We start from the raw sequence: 14,594 nt of genomic DNA, 5'->3' as shown, positions 1-14,594 counted from the left end.
TAATATGCACCTGACCGCCCTGTCAAACGAGGCCAAGACATCGCCTTCCACATGTTGGTAGAGAGCCAGAATGGCCTGAGAAAAAAAAAAAATGGTGTTTGGGAACCTGCCACAAGTACCGCACATTCCACAAATTCTCGAAAGGGGGCAGAATCTACCAGCTGAAGAGGCAGCAGTTGGCGTGCTAGCAATTTAGCCAAACTAGCATTCAGCCGCTGAGCATGTGGATGGCTGGGACCAAATTTATTTTCGGTTTCCGGTTTAGCAACTGGGGTAGGAAAATTTGCCTGCTACAATTGGATGTTGGTGTGACGCTAGCAGATTACCCAGAAGTGCTTGGGACACCTAATTCTACACCTTGATTTCTCTCAGTGCAGGTCTCTGAGAGGACTGAAGGTATAGTGGGGTTAGAGATCCCAGCTGATGAGGAGCAGGGAGAGGTCTGCCTTGTTCTTTGGTGTGGGTCTTTTAAGAACTGTTGCCAATGGACTGCATGGGAGGTCGACATATGTCTGGTCAAGCATGTGGTGCCCAAGTGGCTTGTGTTTTGGCCACACTTGATACGCTTCAGACATATGTTGCAAACAGGAACAGTGTGATCTGCTGTACACGTCTCTCAAAAGGCCCCCACCAAAGAACTTGGAGCTCTGTGGTGTGATGCAGTCAGTTGGCTGCCCTCAAGCTGGCCCCTGGAGGGCGTCCTGCCTTGTTGGAGATGTGCCGCCTCCTCCTCCCATAATAATCGATCCTCGAACAGCCGATGTTCGAGTCAAACTCAAGTTCGACTCATCCCTACTCATCAACTATCTTTTACCATCTACTTTGTCCACCGCTACCTCCACCCACTTACTCACTCACTACCCAAGAGATTGCCAATCACTTTGAAAACAAGATTGATTCAATTTGCGAGGATATCATCTTCACCCTAACAAGCACATTTAATTTTTTATTTTATTTTTTCCTGGCTACTACAGAAGAAGAGGTCAAACTGTTTTCAGACCCCCACTTATGCCCCTGTCTCCTGGATCCCGTTTCCTCAGAACTACTACAGTCACCCTCCTCCTCGGTTTGCTCATTCACATCTTCAATCGATCTTTGCCCCTCTACTGGAATCTTTTCCTCCCCTCTTAAGCATGCACAGATCTTTCCCATACTTAAAAAGCCCTCACTGGACCCCACCAGCCTGAACTTAAGAGTCATCTCCTTGCTCCTATTTACCTCTAAAAACCTTTAGAATGCTTAGTCTACAACAGTCCTACCTCACTGAAAACCCCTTACAGGTTGGCTTTTGCTCATAGCACTCCACAGAAACTGCCCTACTAAAAAACGCACAAAGGATTTACTACTACCACTTACTACTAGACCTTTTTGCAGACTCTGATATGGTTCGCCCACTCCCCCTAACTCCACTATCTTGGCCTCCAAGACACTGTTTTTTTTTTTCTTTCTCCTATCCATCACAGCATTTCTTCAGTGTGACCCATGACTGTATTTCTCTTCACTTACTCTTTCTGTAGGGGTCCCCAAAGCTCCTCCCATTGGATCCATTCTCTTTTCCATCTACACCTCCTCTTTTGGTCACTTAAGAACCTCCCATGGGTCCCAATCTCTATGCTGATAACACTTAAATGTATATTTTTTACACCTCAACTCATTCCTTCAATCTCCTCTTGTAGCACAATCTTATCTCACATATTAGCATGGATGTCATACCATTTCAAAACTAAAACTTTCTAAAACCAACCTCATAATATTCCCTACTCTCTGCAGGTCTCAGTGTCTGCCACTCCTTTCTGCCAATCCCTCCACTGGACAGAAATTGAAGGGAAATCTCTGTAAGGGCACAGGGGAAAAAAACAAACAAAAAAAAAAACACATGCAGCAGTTTTAACCCTCCCCAACTGAAATGGGGGGGGGGGGGAACCTTTGTGTTACACTTTAAAAGATATGTATTTTTTTTTCCCACACACATACCTCAAAAAGAGCCATGTTTTTTCCATCATAGAAGTTGTCATTTTCAGCTTCATTATGAATAAAGGGGCTACTTTCTCTGGGATTTCCATCTCCTGCAAAAAAAGAAAAGAAAGCCATTTGTGTTTGGGGTGGTGGTTCAGGTTCTTCCACTTATGCAATGCCAACACTTTTTGGGGAGTTTTGGATGGAGTAGGGAAGGTTTAAAACACTATTACATGTATGCCGTTTGTGTTCCGTTAGGAATATTTACCTTCACTGCCTATCTCGGGGACAAGAAGATTAGAGTAAATTTATACAAAGTCAGAAAATTGCTGATTTAGGCTGGGTTCACACTATTGCAAATTGAATGCGGGTTTTCCTCCGCATTCAATTCGCATATCAGGAGATTGTGACCAGCTCTCTAAGGAGCCAGTTTACACATCGCCACAGTGGCTCCAGTGCAAATTGCACAGGAGTCCTCTACGTCTTTTGGTCTATTTCAAATCTGAATTCAGCCCAAAATTCTGACTGAAAAATTGGACCTGAAACCGGTGAAGCCAGCCTCAGAGGTCACTGGAAAAAGTCCCATTTGAAAATTTCCCTTCTATTAGGGCCAGTTCACATCACATGCAGTCCAGGGCATTTTTTTTTTCTGCATCAAACGCATGTATAATGGGTTATATGGCATAGTGCAGCCTCACCAGCCACCAGTATGGCAAAACATTTTTTTACCAGCGAAGAGGCCCAAGCATGAGCAATGAGAGCAATGGGGAACTCTCCGAGTCTCAGTCCGATTCAGCCTATGAACCTGTGACAAGCAATGTGTGCGATACAGAATAGGAAGAGGAACGTGTGCCTGTGAAAATAAGGCATTCTGGCGTGGAGCAGCAGCCTACTACCAGCAGCACAGGGCCGTCCACCTCGAGCACAGTGCCACTGCAACAAAGACCAAGCACCAGCAGGGTGTCATTTCAGCCCCAAAGGGATAGGGGCCATGCGCGCCTTCCCTTGGCCCTTCAAAACCCCCTTTCACCACCCAGCCAGGCGTCCAGTTGAACACCGATGATTTTGCCATGCTTGATTTCCCCCCCCCCCCCCCATTTGATTTTCACCGAAGACTTACTATTGTCCATTGTGCAACCTCTACGCACAGCAGTACATAGTAAGCAGCCCTGGTTCTAGTTACACCCGTCCCTTTGAGAGAACTAACCATAGAGGAATTCTAAATTTTCTTAATCCTAACTCTTAATATGGGACTCACAAAAAAAGAAAAAAATTGTACCATTGGTCTACCAAACCCATCTACTCTTCTCATCCCTTATGCCAAGATCAAGATACCTTATAATTATGTGGTTCCTCCACTATGACAACACCTAGAGCCCTGCCCGAAATGACCCAGCTTTTGACAAACCATTTAAAATTTGACCACTCCTAAATTAATTCTCTGAAAATTTCTCTTAGTTATATACCCCGGAACAATCCATCTCCGTGGATGAGTCCCTTGTCCCTTACTATCAAACAGTTGATCCCCAGCAAAAGGGCCCGATATGGGGTTAAAATGTACAAACTTTGTGACCAAGCAACGGGGTACATCTGTACCTTCCTGGTGTTCGAAAGGAAGGACTCCCAACTGCATCCCCCTGAATGCCCAGAGTATATTGGAGCCAGCGGAAGAGTTGTCTGGGAGTTTGTAGATACACTCCTTGTAAAGGGATACCATCTTTATGTGGACAATTTTTATACAAGGTTTCCCCTCCTCCACAATTTTCACTGGAGGGACACCCCAGAATGTGGTACAGCAAGAGCCAATAGAAAGAGCTTCCCAAAAACTTGTCGATGAAAGGCTACGAGAGGAGACGTCATCTTTGTGGAACCAGGAGCCATTTGCTGTCAAGTGGAGGGACAGACGAAACAATCACATGCGGACAACGATCCATAAACGACACCTACGTGGAAGTCCCCAGAAGAAACGGCCCAATCCAGAAACCAGCTTGTGTCTATGACTATAATTTGTTCATGGGGGGAGTGGACTTCAATGATCAGATGATTGAACTCTACCTTCCCACAAGAAAATCCCACCACTGGTATAAAAAGGTGTCCATTTATTTTTTCAGTTTGGCCAAGTATAACACTTGTTATTTACCAAAAATCTACAGAGAACCCTGTATCCTATCTGCACTACCAAGAACCCGTTATCTCCGCCCTTTTGTACCCTGAAAGCCCACCACAATATATTCTCTGATTCCATGAGCAGACTCCACTTTCCTGAGAAAATTCCCCTGTGAAACAGGCCACAGACATCAGAAGAAATGCTGGGTGTGCTCCAGGAGGAGGAATTAGAAGAGACACTAGGTAGTATTGTGCCGATTGTCCTTCCCAACCAGGTCTCTCTATAGGTCACGGTTTCCGTCTTTACCATACTTCCCTAATAATGTTGAGAACTATGGTAAACTTAATTCTCATTTCCTGTCATTTTCCTCCACACCCCTTATGCCACTGCACTGAACCTGGCCTGTTTTATGACCAAGCTTCTGCCTAATGCTAAACATACCCCTGCCTTCTCTGGGAATTGACCCTGGCCTGTTATACGACCAAGCTTCTGCCTAACGCTAAACTGTACCTACCTCTGCCTGCTCTGGAACTGACCCTGGACTGTTTGACCATGTTTTTTGCCTGCCTCTTGGACTGATCTTTTACCCTGCTATGCTAGTGGGAACACAGGGGTCTCACATATGTGAGGGGCTCCAGAATTTTTTATCTGGATGAAGAAAACAAATTTTTTAGTTTTCTTATTTCCAAATAAGGGTCTGGAAACTCGAAGGCTTCAAAGAGATTTGGGTGGGTGAAGCCTCTACCCCTGTCCCCATGTTCCTGCTTACTACCAGGACCAATATTTTGGCACTGCTGGCAATGTCTCTACTTGCACTGGCCCTTGACTGTATATGGACAGTATCCCTGCCTGTACTGACTATGGACAATATTCCTGCCTGCTGCCTGGACAATTCCATTCACGGTCACTGACCATGTCCATGCCTGCAGCCTGGATCAGGGATCTCCTCCTGTGGACAACTGCATCTAAAACCACAGGTAATCTTTTGTTTACCCTTTGCTCAGCAGAATGTATTTTAGGGTATAATTCTTGGTATGTACATGCCATGTGTTAGACATATGAAGGGCCTTCAAAAATGTGATTGGAAGCACAATTTATGTCCCTAGAACACCTGATGGTGCTCCTTGGATGTTGGGCCTCTGTATGTGGCCAGGCTGTATAAAAGTCACACACGTGGTATCGCCATACTCAGGAGGAGTAGCAATATATTTTGGGGTGTCATTTGTGGAATGTACATGCCATGTGAAAGAAATAACCTGTTATGACAATTTGGTGTGAAAAAAAAAATGTATTAAATTAAAAATAATTTTTCAAAGAATTGTGGGAAAAAATTTAAACGTCAAAAAACCATGCCTCTTAACAAACTACCTTGGAATGTCTACTTTCCAAAAAAGGGGTCATTAGGGGGTATTTGTACTTTTCTGGCTTGTTAGGGTCTCAAGAAATGAGATGAGGTTGTCAGTACATCAGGTGTGATCAGATTGATCAATATTCAGTGATTGGCACCATAGCTTGTAGACCAACTTTCACACAGACTAAATATCCACTAGTGTGGGTTATTTTTACCAAAGATATGTAGCAGTATACACTTTGGCCCAAATTTATGAAGAAAAAAAAATTGGATTTTTTGTACTCACCGTACAATCCTTTTCTCCATCGTCCATGGACGGACACACAGCTCCTTAAATCTTGACAAGTGGTTTATGTTCCTGTTCATAGAAGAGGACTAAAGCAGAAGATGTTAGTTATCTTAAAATATGTAACTTTAACAGAGTTGAACAGCCCCGCCCAGGGGACGGTCCCTCCGGCCATAGCCCCTCACCCTGCAGCATGCAGCTCAGTTCGTCAAAAAGCAGTACAAACTTAAAAATTAGGGGTGGGTGCTGTGTCCGTCCATGGATGACAGAGAAAAGGATTTTACGGTGAGTACAAAGAATCCTATTTTCACTTTTCGTCCACGGAGGGATGGGAACAGCAATCAAAAACCAACTTCACCCCAAACGAGCAGAGCTTGCGACCGAAGGAAGCATCTGAAGATGCACTCACATCAACCTTGTAAAATTTGGAAAAAGTGTGAACCGACGACCAAGTCACCGCTTTACACACCTGTGAAACAGACGCTCAATGTCGAAAAAGCCCAGGAAGCACCAATTGCCCTGGTCAAATGTGCCGTGACAGGAAAAGGAGGCGCCCGCCCCTTAAGGCCATAGGCCTGGATGACGGTCTGCCTGATCCACCGAGAAATGGTGGCCGGTGAGACCACCAGGCCCTTCTGCAGACCAGATACCGCCACAAATAGTGAGTCCGACCTCCGGAACGGAGCCGTAGCAGAGAGGTACACCCGCAGAGCACGTACCACGTCAAAGGTATGTAGCGCAGCGCATGCGAAGGTCGAGGACACAGGGATGGAAGTACAATGTTCTCATTCAGGTAAAAAGCTGAAACTACCTTCGGAAGAAAAGAAGGCTGTGGGCGTAGCACTGCCTTATCCTTGTGGAGGACCCAGTATGGCGACTTGCAAGATAAGGCCACCAACTCAGAAACACGTCTGACAGATGTAATGGCTACTAGAAAAGCTACCTTCTGATATAGCGTCGAGAGGAATTTCTCAGATTTTCTTAAAAGGAGGCTCCTGAAGAGCCGAGAGCACCAGATTCAAATCCCACAAAGGAAGCAGTGGTATAAATTGGGGGAAGCACATGTTAAAACCCCTGCACAAAAAGTACCCACCAGTGAGTGGGTCGCCAAGGGTCAATGAAAGAAAACAGCCAAGGCTGAAAGCTGTTCCTTAAATGGTACCCTGGAAACCAAATACGTCCATGGACGCCACTCCATCTCCTCGCACATGGCCTTCAAAGTGCGATGGTAGATCTTCTGCGAAGAAGACTTCCGTGCCCTCAGCATGGTTGAAATGACCGAATCTGACAGACCTCGGTCCCTTAGTACCTGGCTTTCAATAGCCATGCCGTTAAAGCCAGCGACTGTAAAGCAGGATAAGGTATAGGACCTTGAGACAGAAGGTCTTCCCTCATTGGCAGCCGCCAGGGTGCATACGCTACCAGGCGCACAAGGTTGGCATACCAGGGACGCCGGGGCCAATCAAGGGCGATTAGAAATACTGGGATCCCCTTGGCCTCTACTCTGTGGAGCAGACGAGGAAGCAACTTCAGTTTGGCAAAGGCATAAATTAGCCGATACTGACCCCACGGGGCCACCAACGCGTCTGCCCAGGGATCTCTGGACCTGGCCACGAACCTCGACACCTTGCGATAGAGGTGAGAAGCCAAGAGATCTACGTCCAGTGTGCTCCGGCAACGGAGTTGAAACACCTCCGGATGTAACGACCATTACCCCTTAACCAGCATCTTGCGACTTAGGTAGTCCGCCTGCCATTTTTCTGCGCCTGGAATGTAAACTGACAGAGCCGGCACGCTCCATTACACCCACCGCAGGAGGTGAGCGACATCCGATGCCGCAGCTGAGCTCTTTATACCCCCCTGATGGTTGACATAAGCCACTGCCGTGGCATTGTCCGACTGGATCCTGATTGGACGTCTTTGAAGGCTCTACGACCACGAGGAGAGGCATAGCCTGATCGCTCGAAGTTCTAGTACATTGATTGGCAGGCGTGATTCATCTGGAGTCCAAAGACCCTGGGCCACCTGGACCCCCCAACCTGTGAGGCTGGCGCCTGTCGTGATCACAGTCCATTTGAAAGGAAGAAACTACCTCCTGGACAGAAGAGCCGTGGATCTTAGCCATCAACTCGGGGAAGACCTGACCAGGTGACTTGCTTGAATCCGACGATCCAGAGACAACGTAGATCTGTTCCATTTGGACAGGATCTCCTTCTGCAAGACTCAAGTGTGGAATTGGGAATACGGTACTGCCTCGAAGGTCGTCACCATAAGGCCCAAAACTTGCATGCAAAAAAATGGAGAGACGACCATTTGCGGGATGCTAACAATTTTACCGCCGACTGGAGTGTCTGCAACTTCTCCAAAGGAAGGAAGACTTTCACCTCCGAGGAGTCTAGAATTAATCCTAGGTACTCCAGATGCCAAGACCGACTTCTGAATGTTCAGCACCCAACCAAATTTCCAGGGGGTCTGACTGGCTATAGACACGTCCTCCTCTAATTCTGAGCCAGAAGCAGCTTTTAGAAGAAGATCGTCTAGGTAGCCCACGATAGCAATGCCTCGCTGTCTCAGCAAAGCCAGAATCGGGGCGAGCACCTTGGTGAACACTCTCGGTGCTGACGCTAGGCCAAAGGGAAGAGCCACAAATTGATAGTGGTCTTTGCCGATTGCAAAGCGCAGAAACCTTTGATGGCTGGTGCAGATGGGGACATGAAAAAGTATGTGTCCAGGAATGCCAGAAAATTTCCCGGATGGAGTGCAGCAATTACAGAATGGATTCCATCCTCAACTTTCGCACCCTCACAAAGGCATTAAGGGCCTTGAGGTCCAAGATTGGACAGACACCGTCCTTATTTGGGACTACAAACAGATTTGAATAGAATCCCTAAAAAACCTTTCCTCTAGGGGCACAGGTAAAATTACTCCGCACCTGAGCAAGTATTGTACTGCTCCCATCAAAGCAGACTGAAGAGCCGCAAGGAGAGGAAGGTTTGAGGGAAATAATCTGTTTGTCCTCAACCATCGCATCCCAAAGAGGCTGAGCTACATACCTTGGATGTGGTACGTGCTCTGCGGGTGTACCTGTCTGCTACGGCTCAGTTCCGGAGGTCGGACTCACTGTTTGTGGCGGTATCTGGTCCGCAGAAGGGCCTGGCGGTCTCACCGGCCACCATTTCTCGGATCAGGCAGACCGTCATCCAGACCTACACCCTTAAGGGGCGGGCGCCTCCTTTTCCTGTCACAACATATTTAACCAGGGCAATTGGTGCGTCCTGAGCTTTTTCGACATCAAGCGTCTGTTTCACAGGTGTGTAAAGCGGTGACTTGGTCGTCGGTTCACACTATTTCCAAATTTTACAAGGTTGATGTGAGTGTATCTTCAAATGCTTCCTTCGGTCACAAGGTTTTGCAGGCGGCTGTTTGAGTTTGCAACTCCTCCGTTGAGGAGCTCTGCTCGTTTGGGGTGAAGTTGGTTTTTGATTGCTGTTCCCATCCCTCCGTGGACGAAAAGTGAAAATAGGATTTTTTGTACTCACCGTAAAATCCTTTTCTCTGTCGTCCATGGACGGACACAGCACCCACCCCTCCTTTTTAAGTTTGTACTGCTTTTTGACGAATTGAGCTGCATGGTGAGGGGGTATGACCAGAGGGACCGCCCCCTGGGCGGGGCTGTTCAACTCTGTTAAAGTTACATGTTTTAAGATAACTAACATGCTCTGCCTAGTCCTCTCCTATGAACAGGAACATAACCCACTTGTCAAGATTTAAGGAGCTGTGTCGGTCCATGGACGAAAAGACAAATGTATTTTGAGGTGGGGGGGGGGGGGGGGGGGTCTAGTGCAAGTTTACCTTTAAGCAGTTTTTATATAAAATTATACTGTGTATTATGCCATATAAATTAAAAGCATGGACCTCGACTTCCACCCTACAGATATAAAAAGGCATATCCTGCACACATTGCTGTGAACACCACCTGTATTGGAAGCAAATGCTTAAAAGCTGAACAGCAAGGAAAATGTGTCCTCCTGTCAGAGCAGTGTTCTCCATTATGTTTGCAGAATCCTACATACGAGGATGAGCCAAACACCGCCCGGTTCGGTTCGCAGCAGAACATGCGAACACCATTAAATTCTATGGGACACGAACATGAAAAATCAGAAGTGCTCATTTTAAAAAGGTTAATATGCAAGTTATTGTCCTAAAATAATTTTTTAGGGACCCAGGTCCTGCCCCAGGGGACATGTATCAATGCAAAAAAAAGTTTTAAAAACTTCAGTTTTTCCGGGAGCTGTGATTATAATAATGCTTAAAGTGAAAACAATAAAACGTGAAATATTCCTTTAAATTTCTTACCTGGTGGTGTCTATAGTATGCCTGTAAAGTAGCGCATGTTTCCCGTACTTAGAAAGTCCCTGCACAAAATGACATTTCGAAAGGAAAAAAATTTCAAACTACCCGTGGCTATAATGAATTGTCGGGTCCCGGCAATACAGATAAAAGTCATTGGAAAAGAAAACGACACCGGTTCCCACCAGTCCTTTACCAGGCCCTTTAGGTCTGGTATGAATATTAAGGGAAACCCCGAACCCAAAAATAAATAAATAAATGCGTGGGGGTCCCCCCAAATTCCAAAAAAGGTAATGGTGAAGCAGGAAGCAAGGTCTCTCAGGACAGCACCCAAGAGCTCTCGACTCCCCACCAGGTGTTCCCCTGCCAGAGGAAAAACACAAACTGACTAACTGTGGGGAGAAGCCTCATTTTAAGTTTGGTGGAAGTTGGCATTTCCTGTGGTGAAGTGGGAGGAGCCACTCTCAGGTGCTGTCCTGAAAGACGTTTAGGGAAACTGTCCTGCATTGCAAGTAAGGATGTCAAGAGCCCATCTGCGAACATGTTACACTTACTTGCTCTGTGCATGGTTTTGCCTAGATCTTCCTGTTCTCGGGTCCCTGGCCAGTGCTCCTGGCTCCTACCCCTCACTGCCTGCGATTGCTGGCTTTTATTAGGACACTTACCTGTCGTCCAGCGATGACTGCACCGCAGCTGATGCTTCCGTCGGGTGCTGCCGCCATTGCCTTACGGCTTCATGCCGGGAACCATACTGAGCATGCGTAAGGCACTGCTTCTCTCTCCTACTGGCCAGGCGACAGGGGGGGGGGAGGAGGGAGCCCCGCGGTGATGCCATGGGCCGCAGCGCGGACTCCCGGAAGTGGGAACAGGCTACTTGTTAAAGACATGTATCTTCCCCCCCCCCCCCCTGAAAGGTGCGAATTGTGGCACCAGAGGGGGAGAGAAGACAAATAAGCGGAAGTTCCACTTCACTCCACTTTAACATAAAAAAAATCGTCGGACCTTTACAATGAGGAATGAGCACCGATGTCGTTTTGAGTCCAGCTTTACCATTGTTACTGTGAGGCAAGTACAGCATGCCCACAGTCTAAGGGCCAGTTCACACTTCTACACTGTGGTAATGCAAGCTGCATTCATTGGTATGCTGTGGCGCCATTCATTTTGAGTGCCACCCCGATACACTAGAAGAATACAACTGCACTGTAGTGTGAAGATGGCCTAAATGTTAAGGGTACATCATGCTGGAATTATGGTTATGCACTTTGCTACACTTTCCAATGCAGGCAATATGCATGGATAATAAGAATAAACAAATCACTGCTTTACAAGGAACCTGATCACACCAATGCATGACATTGTAGTACACAATTTAAGTGCCAGTTTCTCTTTATGGTTTTCCATGGTGCAGATTGACTGAAAATGCACTATACATGCATTTTTGAACATTCTTTTCTAAAGGCCTAATCAACTGCCATAAAAAACAAAAAAACTATACATGTCTTTTTTTTTTTAAAGCACGGGAAACAGCAACACATGTGTGAACTAGTCACACAGTAATATATAGAATTTATACTTGAAAACGCATTTTATACTGTTAACAGTACATCCAAAAATTTCCATTTTAGTCACAGCTGTACATTTTAAAGACTTTACTAGTTTAGCACTATAGGTATTTTTGGGTTTCCCAAATATGTGTTATAAATTTTGCAAAAGCATAATGTTTAAATGTCAGAATGGGTTTTAATACAAGATTTGATAGCTGTCAAACTAGTCCCCACCCACTGCTTTGCCACCATTGTATCAAGCCCAGCCTATTCCCATCAAAATCCCACCTACTTTATGGTTATTTTACTAAAAGTAAGCAATGCTTTAAAAGGTGGGTAAGACCATTTCAGATCACCAACAGGGCCTCATTTTAGAAAGAATTCTCCCAGGTACAAATATCTATCATTATAGGTTATGCTGGTCATACATTACATAATGTTCTTGTTCAATTTACTTTAGGCTCCTTTCACACTGGGGTGTTTTTCGAACGAAGCCTCACCTGCAATCCCAATGTGCTGGTAAAGCACTGCTAAGACCCTAACGTTTTAGGGCGTTTTTGCAGTGCCTCAGTGTGAAAGGGCAAGGCGTTTTTACAGCGCTTTCAATTCATTTCAATGGAGAGGGGCGTTTTTGGAGCTTTTTTTCAGCGCCCAAAAGCTGCTCCAAAGATGCTGCTTGCAAGACTCAGTGTGAAAGGGTCCATTGAGATGCATGGAGAGCGTTTTTATAGCGATATTTTTAACGCTAAAACGCTGTAAAAACGCTTCAGTATGAAAGGGTCTTAGAGTTACCTTTAATAATGTAGTACAAGGACCTGCCTGATTGCATACAAATGGAAAGTGTTTTAGTTTGACCTCCATATATTATATGGTTTCGGTACACCTACAAGAAAATTGTATAATGTAGGCATTAGGCACATTTCATGGTCATCTATTAGTCCAGAGCAATTAGTCAAAAGCAATCATACTACATACTCCTTGTGGTTTGGTATATAAATTTCAGAAAGCCAAACTCCCAAGGTAACATTGCTATTCTAATTTACAACAGAGGGTTTGCTATATATATATATATATATATATATACACATATACATATACATATATATATATATACATATATATATATATATATATATATATATATTATATACATATATACATATATAACACACACACACACACACACACTTCAGTGTAAATCCTTTCCACAATGTTTGTACATTTTGACGTATTAAAAAAAGTGATTATTTCACAACATGGAAAAAAAAGTTACAGTAGTTGAAAATTTGTTAAACAGAGACTGCGTGTTCATTTAAAAAACAGGGCAGAAAAATAAAAAAACATTTATAATATATCAGAGATGTAGTGTGTTTCAAACATACGCTCTCTGTGCAGTTAAAACCCAGGTAGGGAGAGCTAAACCATATGTCTAATCCCTTTACGTAAGAGAGAATACTAGCACCGCATTCAGCCATCTAGTCAAGTCACAGAAATTAAACCAAGGTAAATAATACAATACAACTGTATCACAATAGCCAGGGTGTTTCCCAAGGAATCCTTAAGATTTTCATGGAAGTGAACAGACACTGTGCTTTGCACTGTCAGGAAAAACAAGGCAACACATATAAATTGTATGTAAACCTACCGGCACTTGGACCTCCTTCTGAATAATCCAATATACTCATTGAGGGGTTAAAAATAGAAATCCAGATAAAAGTAAAAATGAAATCCAAGAAAAGCAACCTAAAATTCTCTAAATGAACCAGTTGATTTCTTGTTGCTCGCTAGCAACAAAACTACATAAGGCAACTCATCAGCCTTCCCGGGATTTAAACTGCACCTAGGACACAAAGCTGGGCTGCACAGCAACAGCAATACACTCTGACAGACTTAAGCTCTGGGATCGTCATTACCAGTGATAAACCGTGCACAATCTCAAGGGGGGGCATCAAACTGCTAGCATAAAGTTTCTTAGAGGATTTTCATAAAACTTCTTCTTTCAATGGTTAAAGATCCATTAAAAAATAATAAGGTTAGTCAGGTATCTCATAAAGACGTACCACGCAGGCAGTTATGTGCCTTATACTATTGTTTACCGGTATGCTGTGACGTATGCTCTTGTATACTGTATGATACCTACTTTTCTCTGCATTTAAACAATAAAATGTTATTTGACAAAAAAAATTAAATAAGGTTAACTTTTTTTTAAGTAAAAACAAACAATGACAAGATTTTATTCAAATTAAAGCAAAGATTGACATGGCAATAACCCATGTGAATCAGCCGCAGATGATCTTTTACGATTTTTGCGACACCGAAGGAGTAATTTTATTGTTTAAGGTACCCTGTGGTATAATATAAAATCGGTCATACTAAAGAGAATTTTCAAAAAGAATACAAGAGCACCTTTATAATATCTCTATGGAATATATAAAAGATTTTTTTTGTCGAGACATTGTAAAACAAAATACATCATTGTGATCTGACCGGATTACAATTCTGGGGCATTGAGAGATCTAAAAGTCACTGGAGGGGCTCTAAAAAAAAAAAATCAGAAAGAAGCCAAATGTATTTATATTCTAAAAACATTGGCCCCCTTTAGATTTCGATTTTAAATTGTTTTATTAAGGACTTTTAGAAGAAAAAAAAAAAAAAAATGCGCGCACACACAGTGGGGAGAACAAGTATTTGATACACTGCCGATTTAGCAGGTTTTCCTACTTACTATGGGCCAGATTCACATAGGTGAGCGGCGGCGTAACGTATCGCGGCGGTGTAGCGCATCTACAAGTTTTCATCGCAAGTGCCTGATTCACCAAGCACTTGCGATGAAAACTACGCCGGCGCATGGCGGGCCAATTCAAATGGGCGTGTGCCATATAAATTAGGCGCACTCCCGCACCAGACCTACTGCGCAGGCTCAGTTTCGCAATTCCCGTCGTGCTTTGCGCGCCGTGACGTCATTTTTTCGACTGGCGACGCGCGTAGCGTAATTCCGTA

At 44.5% G+C, this 14,594-nt stretch overlaps 1 protein-coding gene across 2 annotated transcripts in view; it reads right to left on the bottom strand.

Moving 5' to 3' along the window:
- Nucleotides 1–14,594, bottom strand: part of SLC12A7 (solute carrier family 12 member 7) — a 574,243-nt gene that overhangs the window by 346,797 nt on the left and 212,852 nt on the right. For both annotated transcript variants that reach the window (XM_040353352.1, XM_040353353.1), the window contains exon 2: nt 1,975–2,066. In XM_040353352.1, coding sequence (XP_040209286.1) covers nt 1,975–2,066 — 92 coding nt within the window. The remainder of the gene's footprint in view (nt 1–1,974; nt 2,067–14,594) is intronic.

This window comes from Rana temporaria, chromosome 5 (genome assembly GCF_905171775.1).
Source record: "Rana temporaria chromosome 5, aRanTem1.1, whole genome shotgun sequence".
NCBI lineage: Eukaryota > Metazoa > Chordata > Amphibia > Anura > Ranidae > Rana > Rana temporaria.
This window is presented reverse-complemented; position numbering and strand designations above follow the sequence as displayed.